Genomic DNA, 26,429 nt, shown 5'->3' on the forward strand with positions numbered 1-26,429 from the left:
CTGTGGGGAGAGAAACAGAGTTAATGTTTCGAGTCCATTATGATTCTTCTATATCACTGATTTTAACAGGGCACATAGCCTGTTGCAAAGCTGATGGCTCTGGGATTTTCACTGAGTCTAGATCACTGGTGCTTCCCCTTGCAGCTTGGGCCTATTACCCATGTAAGATCAATGTGTACAGGTCAATGGTAGCTAAGGTTTTGTGAAAGTGACTTTTGTGAAGCTCATTACCCAACATCCATAGCAGTAGAGAATCAGCTCCATCTCTGGGATTAAATGCTTGAATGGCTGTATGCCAGCAGCAGAGTGGTTTCTTCGCCTCTATGGATGCTGGATAAAGAGTAAAAACAGTTTCTTTCATAAAGTTTGTTGAGACCTCACACTGGCCTGCCTGCACTGATCTTACCAGCCTCCTAAATCAACAAAAGCACATATGGAAAGTGAAATGGGCTGCTGTTGCTCCAGCGCATGTCCATATACACTTTTAGCAGCTGTTGGTAGCTCTTCTTCCAACCCATTCATTACCTCCTTTCTCTTCGCTTCTGGTTTTGGAGCTGTTCTTTGATGAGCTCTTGCTTCAGGAGTGAAGATGGATAGTTGTCCTGCACCTCTTTGTTTCTTTGCTGCTCTCTAGAGTGATGGAGGTGCAGTAGGTAACATCCCTGTTCCTGAGCCAAAAGCTCCAGGTTCAAGTCCTACTCCAGGACTTGATGGTCAAAGAAGGTGCAATCATCTTTTAGCCAAACAGGCTGAGCATCAACTTGTAGATCCTTCCAACATACTCCAATGGCAAGTGGTAAGAGCGGGGGAGATTCCTGGTCAGATATGTGATGGAAAGAAAATTGGAACCTGTACCATTGTGTAAAAGTGCGTGATGCCGCAGCAACTTGGACTCCTTGGGAGTTGGCTGCACGGCTGGTGTGGATCGGGTTGGTGCTAACAGCAAAGTGTTTGATCCCCATTCCAGCTGGGGCGAATTGGGACCTGTCTCCTTGCCCTATCTGTGGTGGAGGTTATGGCCCTGTGAGTCGGACCTGCCTTCGGGCAGAGAACTGAAGATGAAGAGTGATGAGAGGCCTGTGAGTCACAGCTATCAGTCAGCTATCCCGCAGATTTGCTGCTTAAGCAGAAAACTGCAGTTTCACTCTTACACATAAGTGATTTGCAGTGCAGGTATCACTGGCTGACCTGGAAACAGGCGGAAGCAGCCAACTGAACATGAAAATGAGGTGAATAGCCAATTAGGAAGATGGAGGTGCAGGGCCGAGCAAATCAAGTGCTGTGGGTGGCCAGGAATATGCTGATCTTGAAGTCAGCTGATGTTAGGTCATGTGCTTGTCATTTTTAAACAGCAGCTAGTTCTTACTGCAGAGTTCCTGAACTGCCCAATCCAAGAAGTCGAACTTTGTGGTTTTGAAGAGCCATCATCCCTTTGTGCTGGCTTTGAAGAACTCTTTCCCCCGTTGCCGACCTTGAACAACTTCCACCTTCTGTGCTGCCTTTAAAGAATCATTGTGGGAAGAGCACAACTAACGGATCATGGCAGGAAACTGTGAAACGAAGCATGTCACAGGGCAGACAAAGGGTGGCCCCACTATTCAGCAGTGCCTCCCTGCAGGTTCTCCTCCAAGCTGGATGGGAAAGGTGGGAGGTACTGTGCCCTACACATGGCAAGAAGAGACCCTCCCACCTAACCAAGGAAGCCTGGATGGGGAAAGCAGTGGAGGTCAGCAGCCATGGGTTCCAGCAGCATATATGGGTGCAGGGTCACAAGCTGGTTAGTTCAAAGCTTGCCATTTGACAGATGGGATTTGTCGCAAGGAACTTGTTAGTGATGCCCAGTGTTTCCCATTCCTTGATCCAAAGTTTGTTTTCTGGTAGATCTTGCTCAGGAAGGTTGCTCCATATGGGGTACTGAGATGGAAGGTGGGCAGTAGTAGGTTGAACAGGTTATCATAGAGTGGTAAGTGAGGTGTAGCATAAATGGTTTTAACCACCTTGTGGGTTTTCTTTAGTCGGCGATTGTGTGGGAGGGGGATGCTTAGCATCGTTGCACTGATTAGTTGCTGATCACAATGTCAGTAGGTTCCTCAAGATTTTAGAAACATGTTTACCATACATACAATAAGCATTTTGAAAATAAGGATACCTGCAAAAAAATTTGGAAGAAAAGGCTATCTAGAATCAATATAGGACAAAGTTGTGTGGGTCCTGAGTGCTTATCTGTTAGAGCTCAGTGGCCATCTGTGATCCTTGGACCAATATTTGGGCATTCTGATTTAAATGGTTATCCTATATTCATTATTTTAATTAAAGGTACACCATACCACATTGGCATTTATCAATGTTAGTCTTTGCCCAATGGTAGCACTGCTGTCTCTGGGTCAGCAGGTCATTGGTTCAATACACAACTGCACCTCACTTACCACTCTGTGATGATCTGTTGAACCCACCTACTGCCTGCCTTCCATCTCAGCACCTCATATGAAGCAGCCTTCCTGAGCAAGATCTACCAGAAAACAATCTTTGGATCAAGGAATGGGAAACATGGGACATCACTAACAAGTTCAATACATAGGGATGGGCAATAAATGCTGGCCTAGCCAGCGATGCCCGCATCCCATGAATGAATAAAAAAAATCTAGCTTGCCACTCAGTGCTGCGTGAGTGCTGTATTGTCTGAGGTATCATCTCTTGAATTAAACCAATAACCCACCTATCCTCTCAGATGGAAATAAAAGATCTATGACATTATTCAAAGAAGAGCAGGTGAGTTCACTGGAAGTCATGGTCAACATTTATTCCTCAAGTAACAGAAACAACTCGTTATATAGTCACTATCTCACCGTTGTGTGTATGACTTTGCTCTTTGCAGATTGGTTGCAGTGTTTCCCTAAGTGACAACCATGGTGACACTTCAAAAATCCTTTATTAGTCATGGGGGGTGGGGGGAGGGATGGTGGTGGTGGTGGGGGTGGGGGCATCTTGAGGCCATTAAATGTTTACACTACTTAAATGTAAGTTCTTTTTTCCTAAAGCACATCACAGCACGTGCATCATATTACCATAGCAAGAGAAACAACAATTGGTTCTTTGTGCAAGGGTTTCAAGGAGCTCAAATTATTGACTATTTATACCCTTACAGTATTAATGCTACCTGGAGCTCTGCTTTCCTGCACTGAAACCTGATAGTGAGTGGGCATGCGGGATAAAACATCTGTTTCATATTAGAAAGAAGCTATTGTAACATTGGAATAAGGTATATTAGTTAGAAATTAGGTAAAAGTAAAGCAATATACTTAAAGTGGGTGACAAGGTAAGAAGAAATGCAGAGAAAAATTAATATTTAAAATGTAATTTTATTTAAAATTATTTTCTGCTTATATTTATGGTATGTTAGTTATTCCTGTTACTTAAATTGTTGTATAAATGTAAATATTAGATGTTGTTTAAGGTTAAAGTAGGCCAACTCAAGGAATATAAAATTAAGACAATTAAGCTTCATTCTTGTTTCAAGACTGGACTAACAGCCTGAGACCAGTACCTGCGGTGTGCAACTCATAATTGGCAGAATCAGCTTGTATTAGAGGCAGCGAATTGCAGTTTAATGCCCAAAGGAACTCAGCATATTCAAATTTACATGCATACACAGAGTGCTGTGCTCTCTGGCCAGTAAATTGGCAATGTATTCCAAAAGTTGCTGAAACATCCAGAAGGGATTGTTGCCTCACTAACTGGCAAGATTATACTGTTCTTGCTCATTATCAGGCTGCTTATGCAGACGATTACTCACGTAACACATTGGTTTTCTCACCCTTACTACAAATTCCATTTCTTTTCTTGCCCTGTTCATTCTCTCAATTGAACCAAACCACTCATAATCTTGGATTCTGTTCAATCTGGAAAAACACTGAAGGTAGCAAAGGAGGACTTCAGTGACCATTACTGACTGAGTTGACAGAGTTCTGAAGGACATATCTGCCAGACTGGGTTTGGGGTAGGTGGCAAGGTAACCAAGAAAGGGGAAATACCTGCTTGACCTTGCCTTTACCAATCTACCTATCACTGGTGTATCTGTCCATGATAGTATTGGTAGGAATGACCATGGCACAGTCCTTGTGGAGATTGTTACAATTTCAGTAGAGATCAGTAACTTTTTCTAAAGTAGACAAAATCCGAAATCCTGGTTACTCACAGAAAGCATAAAGTCATAAGATTCCATGGTTTAAAATAAAAGAGTTTTTACTATACAAGAGTGAACAAAGCAAACACTAAATACTATCTTTCCTACACTTTAACATCCAGGATTAACAGGAGTTCCACATGGATTAACAGGCAAATTGTGGTGGAATATAAACCATAGCTTTTATCTTAAGTGGCAGATACAATGGAGACAGATCTTACGAATTGGCTCAGCAGTCCGCTGAGATTTTACTGATCACAGTGGGCTGAATTTTCTGGTTGGCGGAGGTGCGGACCGGGCGTGGGCGGGCATGGATCCGATCGCCGCCCACGATCGGGTCCACGCCATCATTTTATGCGGGCGGGCCAATTAAGGCCCGCCCAGCGTAATGTGCGACTCCCGAGGATAGCAGGAGTGGGTGGGCGGCGGCGGGAGTGCATTGTCCGCTGGGTCCAATGGCGACCCAGCAGCCTGTTTAGCAAGGCTGCTCACAATGGCAAATGGAAGGGCTCACCAGAGGGCTTCTGGTGAGCAAGCTAGTCTGGAGGATAGGCCAGCAGAGTAGGCCAGGCTAGAGGGTAGGGCAGCGGGACAGGCCAGGCTGGAGGGTAGGGTGCGGGGCCAGTGTGCCCCTCATTCTTTGGATGACTGCCTTGCTGCCAATCTCAAGGAGGTGGCAGCATGATGGGAGGTGCTGGTTCCCCAAGATGGGAGGAGGAGGCCCCCCCATCACATGACAAAACATGCCTGGGAGGAGGTGGCGGAGGTAGTGACCTCCTGCAATGTGGGCGGCGCACCTAGATCCAGTGTTGCAAGCACTTCAACAACTTGTTGCGCTCTGGCAGGGTGAGTACCATGTTGACATTGGCCATGTAACCCAGCAGGTTGGCTTACCGCCCCCCCCCCACCAAGTCTGAGTGTAGTGTCTGCATTGAATCATTGATGGCATATGTCCTTTGCTGGGTGGGCAAGCAGATACTGCCCATGCTGAGGTCAGCCTGAGAGGGTGACGAAGAGATGTGTTTTGCCCCTACAGCATGTGTTACACTGAGTCCCTCATGACTGGTTTGGGGGCGACCTGGAGGAGCTGCACCTAGGCGCTGTGTTTGAACTTCAGGACATGTCCAAGTCAGGGTGATGACATGCTGGGAGGGGAGCTTCAACATGGCGTGGCAACGAACCATCTGCTGCGCTCTGTGCTCCACGTGCTTGCGCCTCCTTGCTATGGAAGGATATACTGTGTGGTGCCTAATGTGACGTAGGCAGCATGTGTCCAAGGGGGTGGGGGTGTGTGGAGCAGGCCTAGCATCTTTGTGTGAGTGTTTGGAGTGAGGAGGCACTGGAGCCCTGATATGTCCCACTCTGGTTGGGGTGATCATGCGCGAAGAGAGTCCATGTGCAATTTTCACTAATCAATGCTCGGCTCTCATTTTCAGGAGAAGAATGCTCATAACATGGCAGAATGTACAAGGACTGGCAGCGGCCAGGCACAGATCGCCATTCTTAGCCATTTCGAGCAGGAGGCCCTGGATGTGGAGAGATGCAATGCGCCAAGGTCCACTGGTGTCAGTGAGGCTGGGGTGCCACGGCCAGGTATTTATGACCAACAGTGAGGTCAGCATTGTTTTCCCAACAGCCATAGCACGGCTGAATGTTAATTGATTTAATTTTGCAACATGGCTTGACCGTTGGCTATGGAAGGATGAGCGCATAATGATCCAGGGGGCAGGGATGCACTTTGACATTGTCTCCACGTTAACTGATCCACTGTCCTTATTCTTCCTTTCAGCATCATTGAAGCAGGGGCGGGAGGAACAGCAGAGACCCCCTCTCACACCTGAGGGGCCTGAAGCCTCACCAGCATCACACCATTTCTGCAAGGCAGACACCAGTGCAGATACTTGCACCAACGTGGGAATTCGAGCATCTGCTAGTGTCCCGGGGCTAGGTGGTGAGGACACTTCACAGTAGCTGGAGGAGCTGGCAGAGACAGAGAGTGCCCATGGCGCCAGCAATCTGAGGACAGCAGGGGATCAGGCACATGCTCAGTCAATGCCTGATGATGTGCCTCTGGAGTTGTCCGTGACACGGCAGGTGTAGGAAATGTGGCTGGATGTGTGAAGCATCTGGGGTAGATACATGAGGCTATGCTTGACTTGGTCTCCGTGGTGGAGGAGCCTACGTGGACGATCGCCGAAGCAATGAGCTACATGTCCGAGCACCATGTGTCCTCCATGGAGGGAGTGACGACTCTCATGGAGAGGCTACTCCAAGAGACCCGTCAGGGCTTCCTGGGGATGCGCTCTGACCAGCAAACCCTCACATCGGCATTGACCTCAGCTGGTCAGTGCCAGTGTGGGAGATGGTTTTGGGCGTCAACTTTCCCAGCTCGGTGCCCATCCATCCACGGTGGGCAGGGAGGTCCAAAGCGACCTCACGTCGGCGCAGCAGCTGCCTGGCGTCTCTACGGGCACCTCTCAGGGCGCACTGGATGAGGGCAGCAGCTCCCCCGCCCCTCACCCAGTTGACTGTACCATCCGACGAGGCTGTGACAACTGGGGAAATGCCAGCTGTGGAACTGGCAGCTCCCTCCCAGGCGGGGCCAATACTGGCTCCACGAGCTAGAGGACAGTCATCGAGGCCAACAGGACAGCAGACTCAGCAGGCTGTCTCAGATGCCACTCCGCGCGATTGTGCATCACCAAGACGTAGCACCTGGAAACGAAAATATAAGGCACCTCAGGCACACCACGGGTTTTTCACTTTTCACTTGGTGCTTTTGTGTTGGCCCGAGATGAGGTCCTTATGATTTGTTTTGTTTTGTAACACTATTCTCATTTTTTTGGAATAAGTTGGTTTGATTGACATATTAAATTCAGATATGTCACATGGCTGAGGGTGCCTCTTCTGCATGTGTATGGCTCCAAAACTGCAATGTGTGCTCTGTTGGACATTCAACTTTATGAATAAGGCCCTTAAGTGACTGTTCCTAACCTGGCAGATTTTGCACTTAGGCGTCGAGTATGAAGCCTACAGCCCAGGCTTGTCCTGGTGGTCCATTGTGGTGTGCTAGCTGAAGGTTCGTTGGATTAAAGCATCTCTGGTGTCCCTGCCTCCCTGCAGCATGCCCGGGTCAGCGCCTACCCAGTCAGCATTTCCCTGTCCATGCTCATCTTCGGACTCACTGCTGGACTCATCGTGTGCAGCTGCAGCCACTGCGCTGGCATCTTCATCGTCCACTGCATCCCCCCTTTCCAACACAAGATTGTGGAGAGCGCAGCATGCAACCACTATTACCAAGACACAATCTGGGGGGTACTGCAATGTGCCCCCTGAGCGGTCCAGGCATCGGAAGCACATCTTGAGAAGACCGATGGTTATCTCCACCACAGCCCTTGTGGAGGTGTGGCACTTATTGTGCTGCTGCTCAGCTTCTGTTCTTGGATGGCGGAGAGGCGTCATGAGCCACCTTCTGAGGGGATAGCCCTTGTCAGCCAGCAGCCATCCATCAACCCAGGCTGGAGCACTGAAGAGCCCCGGCACCTGGGAGTGTCTGAGGATGTAGGCATCGTGGGAGCTGCCTGGGTACCTTGCACAGACTTGTAGAATCAGCATCCTGTGATCACACACTATCTGTACGTTCATGGAGTGGAAGCCCTTCCTGTTGACGAAGGCACCGGGCTCACCTGCTGACGCCTTGATGGCCACATGTGGGCAGTCTATTGCATCCTGGACACGGTGGAAGCCAGCAATGGCCGTGAAGCCTCTAGCTCACTGTGTCTGACTTGCCTGGTCGCAACAGTAGTGGATGAAGGTCAATGCACGCCTGAACAGAGTGTTTGTATCCTGCTTGACACAAGTGTGGACAGCTGTTTGGGAGACACCGCAAAGATCACCCACTGAGCCCTGGAAGGAGCCAGAGGCATAGAAGTTGAGGGCAGCTGTGACCTTCAGAGCCACTGGCATGGGGTGTCCAGCCACACAGTTAGTGGAGATCTCAGGCCCTATCATCTGACAGATATAGATGACTGTCTCCCTTGAGACAAGGAGCCCCCTTCGGCATTGCACCTCAGACATATTGAGGTAGCTGCTTCGCCGCCTGTATACCCTGGCAGCAGGATAGTGGCATCTTCTGCAGCCCCTTCTGCCTTGGACTACCTCTTGTGCCTGCGCCTGTCCTCCCAAAGGTGGCTCTGCTGGAAGCTGAATGTGCACTCTTGGCCTCCTCCCCCTTCTAGCCCTCCCATCCTCCTCAGAGGAGCTGCCTCCAGTGGACAGTTCAGCTTCCATTCCCAAGATAAGGGAAGGTTTCCTGAAACTTGCAGGCCCAGAAAGGATTACTCATTGCAGAGTGCTGACCTGAAGGTTGAGTCCAGAAAAAACAGCTGGTATGCGTTTTGAAGTACTGCAGATCACACAGGCAAGTTTTAAAAAACTTTCATAAATAAATACTTGACTGTGCACATTCACGACCCCAGTGAGCCCTCTTATCCCGCCCGTGGATGAGGTTTATACAAATGTGTCCTACCCACCTGTCCATTGTGCCCATGTGCCAACCCGAAGATTGCACGGGCGCTGAAAAATTGGTGCCAATTGGGGAGTCAAGGGCCTTAACTGGCCTGTTATTTTATGCGCGGGCGTGCAGGGCCCACCCCCACACGCCAATGGGAAAATTCTGGCCAGTGAGTCACAAAGTCCTTAAAACTCTGTTTTCCTCACAAGGGATTGTGAGAAGAATCCCCTCGTAGGAGCTAGTCTAATCCCCAGCCTACTGCAATGCACAACCAAGCTGAGTTCTATGGGCATGGCCTTCATCACAAATGGAATATGGCTGCAGAACTTGCTCAACTCAGGCTGGATGTCATATACCCAACAATGTTATCTTCCAGGAACAGAAACAGCTGCATCAACTTATTCTCCATTTCAGGGTCTGGACTGTCTTCTTTGGTGTGCTTCTTCTTACTTGTACTGCATCAGTGGACCCAACAATGCAATTATTGGACTGACCTGTGTCCTTTTCTATCTTTCAAGAAAGTTTAGTTTTGATTTCCCAATCTTAGCTTGTTCCAGATTTCTTTGGAGACTGGGAAGTTCAGTTTCATTTCTGTGTTTACCTTTTCTGCTTCGCTTTTAGTTTAATTTTGAGTTCAGTTTTTTTGAGGTAGGGTCTACACCCAAAATATACAAATTAAATTTTAAAATATAGATTACTTCACAAGATGAAGTCACATGTTCATACTGAGGACAACTTGCATCAACTTTTGTGTCACTTCCACCATGCTAAATGGGATAGAATCAGAGCAGATCCAGCGGCCGAACTGTGCATCCATCAGGTGCTATGGGTCATCAGCAGCAGTAGAATTTTATTCAACCACAAACTGTAACTTCATGGCCTGGCATATACCTCACTCTACCATTACCAGCAAGCTAGGGTACCAACCCTGGTTTACGAGTGTACACCTTGAGTGTATGATAGCATGCCAGGAGCAGTGCAAGGCATACCTAAAATGAGAAGCCAACCTGGCAAAGCTACAACCCTGACTACATCCATGCTAAAGAGTAGAAGCAGCATGCTACAAACAAAGCTAAGTAATCCCATGACCAGTGGATCAGATCAAAGTTTTCCAGTCCTGTTACGTCCAATTGTGAATGGTGGTGGACAATTAAACAACTAACCGGAGAAGGAGGCTCCACAAACATCCCGATCCTAATGATGGCAAAGCCCAGCATGTCAGTGCAAAAGAAATATTTGTAACCACCTTTAACCTGAAGTGCTGGTTGCATGATCCATTTCAGCCTCCCCTGAGGTCCCCAGCATCACATATGCCACACTTCAGCAAATTTATCAAGAAATAGATGAAGGCAATGGATACAGCTAAGGCTATAGACCCTAACAACATGCCAACTGTAGTACTGAAGACTTTTACTCCATAAGTGGCCACACCTCTAGCCAAGCTGTTCGACTACAGCTAGCATCTGTCCGACAATGTGGGAAATTGTCCACAAAAAGCAAGACAAATCCAATCTGGCCAATTACTGACCCATCAGTCTGCTCTCAGTCATCAGCAAAGTGATGGAAGGTGCTATCGACAGTGCTATTGAGCAGTACTTACACAGCAATAGTTTGCTCACTGATGCTCAGTTTGGTTTCCGCCCGGGCCACTTGCCTCCACCATAATTCTTGCAGCTGAATTTTAGAGGTGAGATAAGAGTGACTGCCCCTGACATCACAGCAACATTTAACCAAGTGTGGCCACAAGGAACCCGAACAAAATTGAAGTCAATGGGAATTAGGAGGAAAATTCTTCACTGGTCAGAGTCTTACCTAGCACAAAGGAAAATAGTTGTGGTTGTTGGAGGCCAATTATCTCAGACCCAGAACATTGCTGTGCAAGTTCCTTTGGGTAGTGCTGTATGCCCAACCATCTTCAGCTGCTTCATCAATGACCTTCCCTCCATCATAAGGTCAGAAGTGGGATTGTTCACTGATGATTTTACAATGTTTAGTGCCATTCACTGCTCCTCAGATACTGAAACAGTCCCTGCCTGCATGCAGCAAGACCTGGACAACATTCAGGCTTGGGCTGACAAATGGCAAGTAACATTCGTGCCACACAAATGTCAGGCAATGATCATCATCAACAAGGGAGAATCTAACCATCCCCCCTTGACATTCATTGGTATTATCCTGGGGGTTACCACTGACCAGAAACTGAAGTGGACCAGCCATATAAATACTGTGGCTACAAGAGCAGGTCAGAGGCTGGGAATACTGTGGAGAATAACTCACTTCCTGATTCCCCAAAGCCTGTCCACCATCACAAGGCACAAATCAGGAATGTGATAGAACACTCTGAACTTGCCGAAGGGTTGCAGCTCCAACAACACTCAAGAAGCTCAACACCATCCAGAATAAAGGAGCCCGCTTGATTGGCACCCTATCCACCACCTTAAACATTTTATCCCTCCACCACTGGTGCACAGTAACTGCAGTTTGTACCATCTACAAAGTGCACTGTGCAACTCAGCAAGGCTTCTTCGATGGCACCTTCCAAACCCGCAACCTCTATTCCTAGAAGGACAAGGAGATCAGATACATGGGAGCACCACCATCTTCCAGTTCCCCTCCAATTCACATAACATCCTGACTTGGAACTATATTGCTGTTCTTCACTGTCGCTGGAACAAAATCTTGGAACTCCCTCTCTAATGGCACAATGGGTGTACCTACATCATATGGACTGCAGCAGTTCAAGAAGATGGATCATCACCACCCTCTGAAGGGCAGTTTGGAAAGGACAATACCTTGCCAGTGACACTCGCATCCCATGAATGAATGAAAAAAAATTCTGTAGTCTTCAACACTTTGAGCAATATAGTTCTTATCCATTCCTTATCTATTGTGTTTATGTTTACAGCTGGTGCAGAGATATAATTGAGGCATTCGTTAAGCAACATACAGCATTAAACTTTGAAGATTCTGACAATGAACTGAAGGAACTTGAAAAACTTAAGGTACCATTCTCTATTGCAGAAATAGATGACAGCAATATGTGTCATATATATGGTAGCACACTTTATGGAATCATTTTATGGTATCTGCATTATCCTTTATTTTGAACACCTGGATCATGTTTCTTTTCAATTTTCTTTCTAATGAAAGGCTGTTCAATTAACAGATGATTATCAGAATTATCAGGTAGTGTTTATTAGTTAAGCACCTTGAATTCTTTGTTTGGATTTACCAGGTGGAAAGCAATGAGTGGATAAATATCTGTGAGCTGCTGCTTTCAGAAATTAAGCAACAACCAGTCCAGTTGTTGTCATCCAGAAGTGAACATGTACATTCGCAGATCAACCTGACGCGTGACTTATGCGCTGCCTGCTTGCGGGTAAGGATAACTGTAATGGATAATTCTTTAATATTAAACATATTTCCTCTCCAGTTGTTTCACATCTCCTGCTGAAGGCACTGAAGAGCTGGAAATACTTCCATGGTGCACTTCTGTCACCCAACTCAGTGACTATTTTTCCAATTTAAAAGCTAGCTGATGAGTGTCTGCAAAGTGTTTATTCTTGGTGGGAAGAGGTAATTCAGCTAGGTAAAACTTGAAATCATCCACCATCTACAAATCCAACTAACAGAGACCTCAGATTTCCTTTTGCCTAATTCTATGCCTTTCTGTTTTAGTGCCTACCCAATGTTCCATTGTTATTTCAGGTGGACAGCAGAAGTGCCTGATATCTTGATTATGTTCATTCTGCTCCCACTCGCCAATTTTTTCTTCTGTACTTGGGATTGGGGTAGCCATCCTTAGGAGCCTTGAGAAGGTGGTCATAGGACTTCTCATTGAACTGTTGTAGTCAGTGTGCTAATAGTTTTCCCTTAATAGTTTTAGCTAGGGAAATCCAGAATTTTGGCCCGGCGATGATGAAGGAATAGCATTTGTCCCAGTCAGGGTGATGCATAACTTTCAAATGATAGTGCACTATTTTGTTGTTCTTGAACTGCTTGCTGGTAGAGGTTGCAGGATTGGAAGATACTGTTAAAAAAGTTATTGCCCTGTACCCTGTAGATAGTATATCTTTGCAGCCACAGTATGCTTGTGGTGGAGGGATTGGATATTGAGTTCAGTGGCAGCGCCACCAATCTGCAAACTGTTCTGTCCTGGCTGGTATAAAGACAAAAAATGCTAGAAATACTCAGCAGGTCAGGCAGCACCTGCTTAGAGAGAAACAGAAATAATGTTTCAAGTTGATGACCTTTGATCAGATCTGGATAAATGTAATATATTTCTAACTTTCCCAGTTCTGCTGAAAGGTCACAGACCTGAAACATTAACTTTAGACAGAATTTTTTTCCTCTGTAGGCAGATTGGAGGTAGGTGGGGCATCAAATTGGGTGCAATGCCATGGCTGCCATTCCCGACTCCTACTTGTCCGCCCCTGCCACAATTTCACGTGCAGTGGGTGGGCATCAGGAGGCCCACTTGCCTGTGGGCTAATTGAAGCCCTTAAATGACCAGTTAATGGCAACTTAAGGGCTTCTTTCTGCTCCCACCACAATTTTTCCTGTGGTGGGCGGATGCCGACACTGCCTGAAATCTGTCAGCTTTTACTGCTTTGGCTGGTAGCAGAGGCCCACCCCTACCATTTTCCCTCACCCTTTGGCCTGTCTGCCTTGGCCCTTCACAGCCCTTGCAGGGGCCTTTCAGCCTCTCTGTTGAACCCTGTTGCCGTCAAATGCAGTAGCACTGGTATAGCTTTCGTTATCAAACAGGCCCTGCTCGGTGCTCAGCTGCTCGTTGAGCCACAGGGTTTGGCAGATGACACAGTGGGGGAGTGGATGAGGGTGTGAGGCGAGTGGAGGAGGAGGAAACAGTGGAGCCCACGTCTCAACTGCTTGTAGTGAATCAGTGCCGGTTTTCAGTCACACTGGCCTGGCCCTGAAGGGGCCTGTGAGGACCTCGGGGTATTGCTATAAACCTGTTGGAAAGGCCAGACTGCCAATTGAGTGATTAAGCTTGGGGGAGTGCTGTTTGGAAGACGGGCTGTTGAGTGAGTGAGTGAGGGGGGAGGGTGGTTGGGAAGAGGGCTGCCAAGTGATTTCTGGGTGGGTATTGAGAAGCGGGACTGCTGAGTGAATGAGTGGGGGGTTGGGGGTTTGGAAGAGGGACCATCGAATGAGTGAGTGGGGAGAGGGGATTTGGGAAAATGGGCTTCCAATTGAGTGAATGATTGGGGGAAAAAGGGGGTTGGGAAGAGGAGCTGCTGAGTGAGTTGGGGCAATGGAATGAATGAGAGTTGGGAGGGATTGGAGCTGGGAAGAGGGGCTTGTGTGTCTGTGCTGTGGGGTTGGGAAGATGTGTGTGTGTTGGGGTGTGAGGGCAAAGGAGTTGATCACAATGTATGTGTGGTGAGGTCGGGAACAGCGGGACTTCACTGAGTCTTCTCTTACCAGGAAATATGGAGAGCTTTGCTGAAACCAAATGAGTGATAATTTTACAAACCATTTTTAAAAACCAATTTTCATATTTTTATTATGTATTATTATATATTGATCTAAACTAATGTCATAGTCATGTACGGCAGAGAGAGAGTCTATCAAGTTCATGCCAGCTCTCCATGGAGCAGTTCAGTCAGTAGCACTTCCCTGTTCAATCCCTGTAGCCCTGCAAATTTATTTCCTTCAATTGTCCATCCAATTTCCTTTTGAAATCATTGATTGTTTCCACTTCCTCCATCCTTGTAGGCAGTGAGTTTAGGGTCATTACCACTCACTGCCCAAAAAAGTTCTTCCTCGTATTCCCCTAGCATACATGAACTTTATAAAAGTTACTTTGCAGCTTTATTACTGTTTTGTTTTTGCTGGTATCTGAGATAATGTTAATTTTCAAGAACTTTTTTTATATTTGCTCATGGGATAAGGTCGTCACTGGCAAGACCAGCATTCGTTGCCCATCTATAATTGCCCTTGAGAAGATGATGGTGGTTTAAAATGGAGCCACATTGGAGAATAGTTTGTGAAGCACTATTGTAGTCCTTTGCTTCACTCCTCATGTACATAATCCAGCAATATATGTTCTGTTGTTAGTGCATGTAATACAGAATGAAGTCAATACTAACTGCATTTAAAGCTGAAGCGCTGAGGTCACTTTGGTGATTTTCTACAAATGCATTGGTTCACTGCCTTGATGGTAATAGAAGGTAAACAAAGAGAAAGCTAATGTTTCTACCCACTTGAAGTCCAATAATTCCACCCATTTGAAGTGACCTAGAAGCATTTGCACTTCACTACAGATCATAAAAAGTGCTATAATTACACGATTCCTTGTCACAAAAATTTTCAGACCTTTTTGTCTTCGGCCACTAATTTTCAGATCTTTTTGTCTTTGGCCGCTCTCATCCCTGCTTGCAAAGCCAAGCAACACAGTCCTGAGGATTCCCCACCACCATCGCAAACAGGACCCTCCACTGGGTTCATCTCCCTCACCTCTGCTATAGTCCTCTGGTCCTTCTTGTGCATACCTTCCATCCCATGAACCTGCACCTTAACAAGATCATCTACAGCATGATCCCACTACCTAACATATAGGGCAGAATTTTCTGCCTGTTGGGCGGGCGGAGTTGGAGCGGCCGCCGGTGGGTGCAGACCCGATTGGCGCTCGCGATCAGGTCCGTGCCGTCATTTTGCATGGGCGGGCCAATTAAGGCATTGGCCGACTCCCGTGAATAGTGGGAGTGTGTGGGCTGCAGCGGGCGTGCTCAGACCGCCGGATCCAATGGCGACCTGGCAGCCTGTTTAAAGGAAGGCCTGGCAGCCTCCTGTAGGCTGCTCACAATGGCCACTTCCAGGTCACACTGCAGGGGGTCGGCTGAGCAGGTCACACTGGAGGGAAGGGCAGAGGAGCAGGGCAGGCTGCAGAGTCTGCCACAGGCGCAGGGCAGGCTACAGGGTAGGCCAGCGGGGGGCCAATGCGCCCCTCACTTTCCTGATGACTGCCTTGCTGCCCTCCTCGAGGAGATGGCAGCATGGCGGGAGGTGTTGGTCCCCCAGGATGGAAGAAAGAGGCCCCCCACATGACCAAACGTGCCTGGGAGGAGGTATTGGAGGTGTTGAGCTCCAGCAACGTGATGCGGTGCACCTGGATCCAGTGCCGTAAGCACTTCAATGATTTTTGCGCTCTGGAAGGGTGAGTACCATGTTGGCATTGGGCATTTAACCCAGCAGGTAGCCTTAGCCTTTGAGGCCCCCCTCCGAAGTTTTACTGCTGTGACTGCATTGAATCATGTTGGACATTTCTTGTACGCTGGGTGGGCAAGCAGATAGTGCCCATGCTTAGATCAGCCTGAGTGGTTCTTAAGGAGATGAGTTCTCCCCCGCACCATGTGTTGCTCTTAGTTGCAAATGACTAGTTGGGGGGCAACCTGCAAGAGATGCAGCTAGGCGCATACTCAGAACTCCAACACTTGTCCTATTCGCGATGATGAGATTGGGGAAGGGGAGCCTCAAGGTGCCGTGGCCAAGAACCATCTACTGCCCTCGACGCTGCACATAGTTGCGCCTCCTTGATATTGAAGCAAAGACCGTGTGTTTCCTAAAGTGATGAACGCAGAATGTGTCCAAGGCGGCCGTTGCGGGGGGGTTTTGGGAGTACTATCTTTGTGTGACTGATCAGCAGTAGTGGGGAGAGGAGGCACTGGAGGCCTGATATGGCCCACTGTGGTTGGGGTGCGGTGTGTGTGTGCAGAGTCCATGTGCAAATTACCGCAATGAATGGTCTTCTCTGTTTTTCAGGAGAAGAATGCTCACAATGTGTCTGAGCGTTCGAGGGCTGGAGGTGGCCAGGCTCACCTGATGATGTTGAGCTGCTTCGAGCAGGAGGCCCTGGAGCTTGAAGCGCCATGCGCCCAGGTCAACTGGTGTCGGTGAGGCTGGGGTGGAATGGCCAGGTATTTGAGGCTAACAGTGAGATCCGCAATGTCCTCCCAACATCCATAGCACTGATGATTGCTTGATTTGTTATTGTTGCAACATTGCTCGGTCATAGAGTGATAGAGTCAGAGGCGTGGATCATAGAGAAAGGTCCTTCGGCCCTTCGAAGATGCGTGCGTCAAACACCTTCCTAAGTCGCCTTATCCCATTTCCCAGCATTGCAACTGCACATTCAAGTACTTATTACATGTTAGGAGGGTTTCTGCATCCACCGCCCTTTCGGGCAGTGCGTTCCACATTCCCAACACACTCTGTGTGCAAAATTTGCTCATCACATCACCTGTCAACCTCAAGCCCCTTACGTTTAATCTATGCCACCTGGTTACTCATCCCTCTCCAAGGGGAAAAGTTCCTTGCTGTCGAGCCTATCTATGCCCCTCATAATGTTATAAACCTCAATAATGTCACCCTTCAATCTCCTTTGCTCCAGGGTAAATAACCCCAGTCTATGCTATGTCTCTTCATAAGTCAAACTCTCCAGCCCAGCCAGCATCCTGGTCAACGACCTCTGCACTCTGTCCACTCCAATCACATCCCTCCCGTCAAGCGCATTTCACAACTGCACGCTGAACTATAGCTGTGGCCTAGGCAGCGTTTTCTGCACTTGGAACATTACCTCCCTGCTCCTATATTCTAATCCTTGGCTAATAAAGACAAGTATGGCATTTGCCTTCTTAAACAGCTTATGTACCTGTCCCGCTACCTTAAGGGGCCTGTCGACATACACAGCAAGGTCCCTCTGATCCTCCTTACTTTCCACGGTCCTACCATTCATCGTGTATTCCCGTGCCTTGTTTGTCCTGCCCAAGTGCACCACCTCACATTTATCCACATAACATTCCATTTGGCATTCCTTAGGCCATCTGACCATCTATATCCACCTGTAATGTAAGGGTATCCTCCTCAATGTTTGCCACCCCACCAATATTCATGTCCATAGGTTCTGGAAGGTTGAGCGCATAATAAGCCAGGGGAAAAGGGATGAAGTGTGTCACTGTGTGCACGCTAACTGATCCACTGTCCTTATTGTTCATTTCAGCATCATCAGCGGCTGGCCGCCAGGAGGAACTGCAGATGCCTCCTCTCACGCCAGAGGGCCCTCAAGTATCACCTGCGTCACACCATTTCTATGAGGCAGGCACCAGCGCAGATACTAACACCTTGGTGGGCATTGGAACATCGGCTAGTGTCCCAGGGCACAGTGGAGAGGGCAATCTCCATTCACAATCGCTGGAGGAGCTGGCAGAGACAGAGAGTGCTGATGGCGGCAGCAGTCGGAGGACTGCAGGGGACCAGGCATATGCCCAGTCGGTGCGTGATGATGTGCTTCTGGATTCGTATGTGATGCACCAGCTGCAGGAAATGCGGCGGGGTGTGCGGGAGCATCTTGGAGTGATTCATGAGATTATGCTTCGCTTGGTGTCTGTCGTGGAGGAGTCCTCGTGAAGCATCACTGATGCAATGAGCCTCATGGCAGAGCTTCATGCTTCCTCCATGGAGACAGTGGCAACTCTCGTGGAGAGGCGCCTCCAGGAGAACAATCAGGTTCTCCTGGGGTTACGCTTGGACCTGCAAGCCCTCACAACCCCATTGGCCATAGATGGTCATTGCCAATGTGGGAGTTGGTGTGGGCTTCAAGCTTCCCAATTCGTTGTCTATCCATCCACGGTGAGCTGGGAGGTCCGAGGCGACCTCACCGCGGCCCAGCAGCTGCCTATCGTATCTGCGGGTTCCTCTCACAGTGCTCTGGAGGAGGACACCAGCTGCCCTGCCCCTCTCCCAGTGACCGCTTCATCGGGTGAGGCTGCGACGACTGGAGAGATGGCAGCTGTGCAACAGGCGGGCCCAGCACAAACTCTACGGGCCAGGAGACGACCGCCAAGGTCATCTGGGCCAACAGGACAGCAGACTCAGCAGGCTTTCTCACATGCCACTCTGAGCGATGGGGTGGCACCAAGATGTAGTACCCGTAAATGTAAGCATAAGGCACCTTAGGCACACCACGGGTTTCTCACTGGTGCTTTTGTGTTGGCCCAAGATTAGGTACTTATTATTTGTTTCTGCTTGATTAATGTTTTATTTTGAATTTGTGAGAACTTCAGATAGTTAAAATTAAACCCAGATGTGTTACCGTGGCTGAGGGTGGCTCCTTTGTTCTGCACTTGTATGTTTAAGATAAATGTCATGAGTGTTTGAGTCGACATTATGTCCAAAGCCTTTTGTTGCAGTCGATGACCTGGCAGATTTAGCACTAAAAAGTGCCGAGTGTGGAAGCGCCAGGCAAGGCTGGTACAGCTGATCTATTTGTGTGGAGCTAGCTGCAGGTTTGTTGGATTAAAGTCTCCCGGGTGTCCCTGCCTCCTTGGTGTAGTCCCGGGTCAGCGTTTAGCTCCTCAGCATTCCCCTGTGCTTCCTCATCCTTGGACTCACCGCTGGACTCATCGTGTGCAGCCGCATCCACTGCATCAACGTCTTCATCGTCCACTGCGTCCCCCCTTTCCAGCGCAAGATTGTGAAGAGCGCAGCATGCAACCACTATCAGCAACACATGATCTGGGGAGTACTGCCCCCTGAGCGGTCCAGGCATCGGAAGCGCATCTTGAGAAGACCGATGGCTCTCTCCACCACAGCCCTTGTGGAGGTGTGGCACCTATCGTAGCGCTGCTCAGCTTCTGATATTGGATGGCGGAGAGGAGAAGGAGAGAGCCACCTTCTGAGGGGATAGCCCTTGTCACCCAGCAGCCATCCGTCAAGCCGAGCCGGAGCACTGAAGAGCCCCGGAACCTGGTAGTGTCTGAGGATGTAGGTGTCGTGGGAGCTGCCTGGGTACCTTGCACAGACTTGTAGAATCAGCATCCGGTGATCACACACTATCTGCACGTTCATGGAGTGGAAGCCCTTCCTGTTGACGAAGGCACCGGGCTCACCTGCTGGCGCCATGATGGCCACATGTGTGCAGTCTATTGCACCCTGGACGCGGGGGAAACCAGCAATGGCCACGAAGCCTCTGGCTCGCTGTGCCTGGCTTGCCTGGTCCCAGCAGAAGTGGATGAAGGTCAATGCATGCCTGAACAGAGCGTCTGTGACCTGCTTGACAGAAGTGTGGACAGCTGATTGGGAGACACTGCAAAGATCACCCACCGAGCCTTGGAAGGAACCAGAGGCATAGAAATTGAGGGCAACTGTAACCTTCAGAGCCACTAGCATGGGGTGTCCGCCCATACAGCTAGGATAGATCTCAGGGCCAATCATCTGACAGATATGGTTGACTGTCTTCCTTGACAGTCGGTGCCTCCTTCGGCACTGCACCTCAGTCATATTGAGGTAGCTGCTTCGCTGCCTGTATACCCTGGCAGCAGGATAGTGGCGTCTTCTGTGGTCCCTTCCACTTTGGACTACCTTTTTTGCCCTGTGTGCCTGCGCCTATACTCCCAATGGTAGCTCCCCTGGAGGCTGAATGTGCACTCCTGACCTCCTCCTTATTCTAGCCCTCCCTCCTCAGAGGAGCTGCTTCCAGTGGAGATGTCAGAACCCATACCCAAACTAAAGGGAGGGCTCTGGAAAGCTGCAGACCCGATAGAGATTACCGACTGCAGAGTGCTGACCTGAAGGTTCAAATTACACAGAAAGCTGCTGGAATTCGTTCTGAACTGTTACAGATCACACAGGCATGTTTAAAAAACTTTCTGTAATAAATACTTTACAGACCAGATTAACGACCCCACTGAGCCCTCTTATCCCGCCCGTGGATGAGTTTCATTAAAAAGTCTCTTACCCGCCTGCCCGGTGCGCCGACCCGAAGATCGCATGGGCGCATGAAAATCGCCGTCGATTGATGATTTAAGGGCCTTAACTAGCCCGTTAATTAATGGCGAGCGCGCGTCGAACTTAATCGCGTGCCCTCCCAGTGAAATTTCGCGGTGACGTCGGGACGCTCGCCTGACATCACCATGCGTCATTTTACACGCTGGCGTGAGGGGCCTGTCCTCTGCACGTCAAGCCGAAAATTCTGCCCATAACTTCCAATCCCAAAGGGACCATTCCCTATGTAACGCTTTGATTCATTCTCCCACCATTTTGATTACTTATTTCCCTTCCTCTGGCATCTTCCCAGCAAGTCTCAATTTATCTCCTCCTCCTCTTCCTCATGCTCCTGTTCCTATGAGCAGGACTCCGCTGTTTTCATATTTGATGTCTCACCTGAAAGGTAACACATCAATGAATGTAGCATTTTCTCGGTACAGTACTGTAGTTTTACCCTAAAGCATATGCTGAAAGCTTAGGTTGGGTCTTGAATTTGCAATATCTTCACTCAGAATTGTGTGTTATGAACTGAGGAATCTAGTTCTGCCGATTGATCTCTATCAAAAAATAATTCAAACTTCTATAAAAGCACAGTGCATAATTCCACTATTGTGATATTTTGTTTCCTATGCTAAATGTTCTTTTTGATTTCCTTAAATGATGAACAGTTGGTGGTAAATTGTCATTTTTACTTTAGATTCAGAACTGAGTTGAATCCACCCCAAACACTTCTTTACATTACAGGTGGCAATGGAACAACTTTTGTGCAATAATTTTGATCTAGATTTTGCTCGCTGATGTGAAAGGACACTTATTAAATGAATATAGTATTCTGTCCCACAGGGCCTTACCTTTAAATTCAACCTGTAGAGTGCTTTGGAATATCCTGAAGTCATGAAAAGTACTATATAACTGCAAGACTTTCTTTCTTCACTTTTAGCAATCTTTGACACACACACAACTAAATGTTTATAATTAAGTATCTTTGGTATTGTGGTCATCTTGATGTTGCATAGCAGACAGCAGTTTTCACTTTAACATACACATGACTGCACTTCTCCTTCTCCAATTTCTGTATTAGCATATAGGTGTATTTTCCTTTGCTAACTTGAGTAGAGAAGTGGATGTGCATTCTTGTCTATTTTTGGTTAAAACCAGAAAATGATGGAAAAAAAATAGATATTTATCTATCACTTTCTGTACAGGGGAAATTCTTTCTTTCATGCACTGGCTGTCAAGTTTGAATTTATATACACTGTATGTCTAAGAAATGCTATCAATTGCTGTTTTTGTGTTGTACCATGCTGCATAATTTTTTTAAACTGTAAATAGATTGCTATGTTATTATTCCTCCCCATTTCTCCTTCGCACTGCAGGGCTCAGCCACCGAAATACTAGGGGCGACTGATTCTGAACTATCTGTGCTATTGCAAGGAGAAATAGAAAGTGCTGATGGGGCTATGACCACTGAATCTTTCCAGGTAAAGTCAAGCAACGTGTGCTTTTTCTTAAGGATGAATGACTGTTTTAGTAGAAAAGATATATCACTAACCACTTCTTAGCTCTAAATTTATTACAAAAGAATAGTAATACTGGAGTGCTGAAATATACCACCTTTTGCTGAACAACACAATTGCAGTCAGAGGAATGCTATTCTGCTTATTTTGAGATAGTATATGGTTAAGTGAGATGTGTACCAAGAGAATTCCCTAAGTTCTAAGGTTTATCAATATGTCAATATGGAATTATATCGTTAAACTCCTTGAAGCAGTAGTGCAAATTTGTAAACTTTATCCATGAGTGTCAGCAAATTTTAGTAAAGATTGGAGAGGTGCAGTAGGGACAGTGACATATCAGTGAGTTTGATCTTGTACTTGCTGATATCCACGCACACTTTCCAAAGGAAGTGATTTGGTGGATCAGAATGAAAACAAGGCTTTTTGTTCAACTCTTTCCCTCTTTGCTTTTCTCCCACTGTCTTGAAGTTGATAACACACGTTGGAGTATGGAGTAGCCAGTCTTAATTTTCATCATTCAAGATTTTCTGATTAGTATTATTGAAAAGTCAGAAATAAACTATGGGGTAAGCACAGCCTCAGGTCCCATAGACTGCTTTCCAATTGGGTTGTGGAGAGAAACTCTGTATCATTTGTGTTACCTCTACTACCAGCCCAGATGAGATCAGCTAACTCAAACCTGGGATTTCTGATATGGTCTGGTCAAGCTACTGAAGTTATAGATGGCAAATTCAGGTGGCTGCTATTGCCTTCCCTTTAACCCAATGATAATGCTTTGAACCTTTAAAAGCCAACTTAGAGGAAAGCTTTTCTCCATATAACTTTCTTAGAAAGCTCCTGTTTTTAAATCTTGGAGGTTGTGTCGCCTTCTGCTGCCAGTGTTAACAACATCTCTTTGGGGCTGGAAAAGGCTTGGAGTGGGAGAATCTAGTTGTCGTGGCCCACGTGGGAACCAGTAACATAGGTAAAATCAGGAATGATGTTCTGAGGGATTTTGAGGAGCCAAGGTAAAAATTAAAAAGCATAACATCAAAGGTACTAATCTCTGGATGACTACCTGTGCCATGTGCAAATTGCCATAGGGACAAACATTCATTGCTGAAAGAATGGTATGGGAGGCAAGATTTCAATTCATGGGCACTGGCACCAGTATCAGACCAAGAGGAGGCTGTTTCGTTTGGATGGATTCCACTTAAACTAGGTTGGGATCGATGTCCTGGCTAATTAAATGCTTGGGCAATAGATAAGGCTTTAAATAACAAGAAGGAGGGAGGACTCAAGGAGAGTGTTTCTGTGGCCTTAGACATGAACCCAGGATGATGTGTTGCTTCACTGGTGCCAGGATCAAGGATGTTACTGAATGGTTGCAGAGCACCCTGAGAAGGGGGAGAGTGAACAGCCAGCAGTCTACGGTGGTCTACGTTGGTATGAAGGACATAGATAGAAGGATGTGGTCTTGCAGTTAAAATTTATGGAGCTAGATAGGAAACTAGCAAACAAGACCTCAAAAGTAGTAATCTTCAGATTACTCCCAGCACCACACACAAGTGAGTATAAAAATAGGAGGATGTGTGGCTGGAAAGATGTGTGGCAGGAGGAAGATTCTTGGGACATTGGCACCGGCTCTAGGGAGATGGAACCTGTACTGGCTGGATGTATTGCACCTGAATAGAGCTGGGACTGAGTTCTTTGCAGGATGTTTGCTAGTACTATTGGGAATGTTTATACTAACTTTATAGGGTTGTGGGAACCAGGAGGAAATATCAGAGAGGAATACCAAGGTACACAGAATTCTGGGCGAGATAGCACCAGAGTAGGAAATAGTAAGTTATTAGGTAGGGTCAGAATGGGTTCCACATGATTTCCAGCACCTGCTCCAGCTACAATGCATCTCCTCTTTAAGAGACTGGCCTTAAGTAGTGCAAGCTAGCTTTAAGTGGTGCTAACCTCTCACAATTTAGATTCCCCAGCTGAAGCATGCAGCCACTCAACTGCACAGTTAGCCCTGGTTGCACGTGGCAATAATATGAAGATAACATCCTCCTTGCAGTGGAAGCAACAGGAGGGAGCTATTTCCATGTCACAGTCCCTGCTTTTGGGGGTTATAAAATTTAGCCTCCTCTACCAAAGACTTAAATGAGAGTTTGCTGACGATACAAAGCTAGGTGGGGAAGTAATCTGTGACGAAGCCTGCAAGAGGATAGAGATTGGATAAGTGATTGGCAAGAAGGTGACAGGTGGAAGATAAAGTGGGGAAGTGTGAAATTATTCATTTTGATAGGAAGAATGTAAAACAGATGTTTTTTAAAAGGTGAGAGATCAGTAATTATTGGTATTCATGGGTATTTGGGGGTCCTTGTACACAATTAACAGAAACAAGTAGATACAGAAAGCAATTAAGAAGGCAAATTGTATGTTAGCCTTTATTCCTAAGGGGTTGGAATATAAAATTAAGTCTTGTCGCAATTATATAAGGCTTTGGTGAGTCTGCAGATGGAGTACTAATACCATTTTGGTCTCCTTACCTAAGGAAGGACATACTTTCCTTAGGGAGGGTGCAACAATTGTTCACCAGACCGATTCCTTAAATGGGAGTACTGTCTATTTTGAGAAAATGAGCAGAATGGCCCTATATTCTCTGGAGTTTGGAAGAAAAAGAGATGATCTCATTGAAATGTATAACATTCTTAGGTATCTGAACAGAGTAGAGAAGAAGTAGTTTTTCCTGGTTAGATCATCTAGGACTAGGAGTCATAATCTCAGGATAAGGTGGGGAAGTGCATTTAGGATTGCAATGAGGAGAAATTTTTTTCACTCAAGGGGTTGCAAATTTTTGGAATTCTGTACCCCAAAACGCTGTGGATGCTCATTCGATGAGTATATTTAAGACTGAAATCAATAAATTTTGAGCACTAAAGAAATCAAGGAATATGAGATTGCATGGGCAAGTGGAGTTGTTGTAAAAGTTCAGTCATGATCATATTGAATAGCTGATGGTTCAAGGAGCGGTATGATTTATTCCTGGTCTTATTTCTTATGTTCTTAAGTCAGACTAAAACTGAAAAGGCACTGTGGATGGCAAACTCATTATATATATCTCAGGATGTCATCTAGATATTGCAAAGGAGACAGTCATTACAGTTATAATGCACCTAGGTGTTGTGCATTCCTTTTTCGTTTAACTAATTTAATAATGTACTTTTGAGGAAGTAAAAGCAATGTGAATAAAGGGGAACCTATAGATGTGGTGTACTTGGATTTCCAAAAGGTATTTGGCAAGGTGCCACTTCAAACACAATATAAGAGCTCATGGAGTCGGGGGTAACATATTAGCATGGATAGAGGATTGGTTAGCTAACAGGAAGCAGAGAATAGAGATAAATGGGTCATTTTTGGGTTGAAAAGCTGTAACTAATGGAGTGTCAAAGGGATTGAATGTGTTGTTCCTAAATTTGCTGATGACACAAAGATAGGTGGGAGATTAAGTTGTGAAGCATATATAAGGTTTCTGCAAAGGGATTTAGATAGGTTAGCGTGAAGGAGAGTCTTGTGGTGCAGTGGTAGCATCCCTACCTCTGGGCTAGAAGTTCTGGGTTCAAGTCCTACTTCAAGCTACTTGATGGCTATGAAAGGTGCATTCATAATGTGGCCAAACGGGTTGATTATCAGCCTGTTAGTCCTTTCAATATGCCTGATGGCAGTTGGTAAGAGTGGAAGAATTTCCTGGTCAGCCATACTGCAGAGGGCAACAGCAAACCACTGCAGTTCTTTGCTAAATATAATCATGGACCAAACCAATGGAAGTCCATGGTTACCAACCCTAAGGGCACAGTACCTGAAGGAGGAAGAAGTGAGTGGGCAAAAATTTGGCAGATGGAGTATAATGTAGGAAAATGTGAACTTGTCCACTTTGGCAGGAAGAATGGAAAAATAGTATATTATTTAAATGGAGAGAGGTTGCAAAACTCTGTGGTGCAGAGGGGTCTGGGTGTCCTGGCACATGAATCACAAAAAGTTAGTATGCCGGTACTGTATGTGATTAGGAAGCCAAATGAATGTTGTCGTTTATTGCAAAAGGAATGGAATGTAAAAGTAGGGACATTTTACGACAGTTGTGCAGGTCATTGGTGAGACCACGTTTGGAGTACTGTGTACAGTTTTGGTCTCCTTACTTAAGAAGGGATATAATTGTATTGGAAGCAGTTCAGTGAAGGTTCACTTGACTGATTCCTTGGATGAAGGGATTATATCATGAAGAAAGGTTGGGTAGGTTGGACCTTTATCCATTGGAGTTTAGAAGAGTCAAAGGTGATCTTACGGAAACATAAGATTCTGAGGGGACTTGATAGAGTGGCTATTGAGAGGGTTTTTCCCCTTATGGGGGAGACTAGAGTTTAAAAATAATGGGTCTCCCATTTAAGATGGAGAT

The 26,429-nt window shown here is 46.8% G+C and overlaps 1 protein-coding gene across 1 annotated transcript in view; it reads left to right on the forward strand.

Annotated features, from left to right (window-relative positions):
- The window catches only part of axdnd1 (axonemal dynein light chain domain containing 1), a 248,778-nt gene that overhangs the window by 187,112 nt on the left and 35,237 nt on the right, over positions 1-26,429 (forward strand). Inside the window, exons 21-23 of the mRNA XM_078561454.1 lie at positions 11,602-11,698; positions 11,932-12,075; positions 21,860-21,964. Of these exons, the coding sequence (XP_078417580.1) occupies positions 11,602-11,698; positions 11,932-12,075; positions 21,860-21,964 (346 nt within the window). The remainder of the gene's footprint in view (positions 1-11,601; positions 11,699-11,931; positions 12,076-21,859; positions 21,965-26,429) is intronic.

This window comes from Cetorhinus maximus, chromosome 17, assembly GCF_964194155.1.
Source record: "Cetorhinus maximus chromosome 17, sCetMax3.hap1.1, whole genome shotgun sequence".
NCBI classification, from domain to species: Eukaryota; Metazoa; Chordata; class Chondrichthyes; order Lamniformes; family Cetorhinidae; genus Cetorhinus; species Cetorhinus maximus.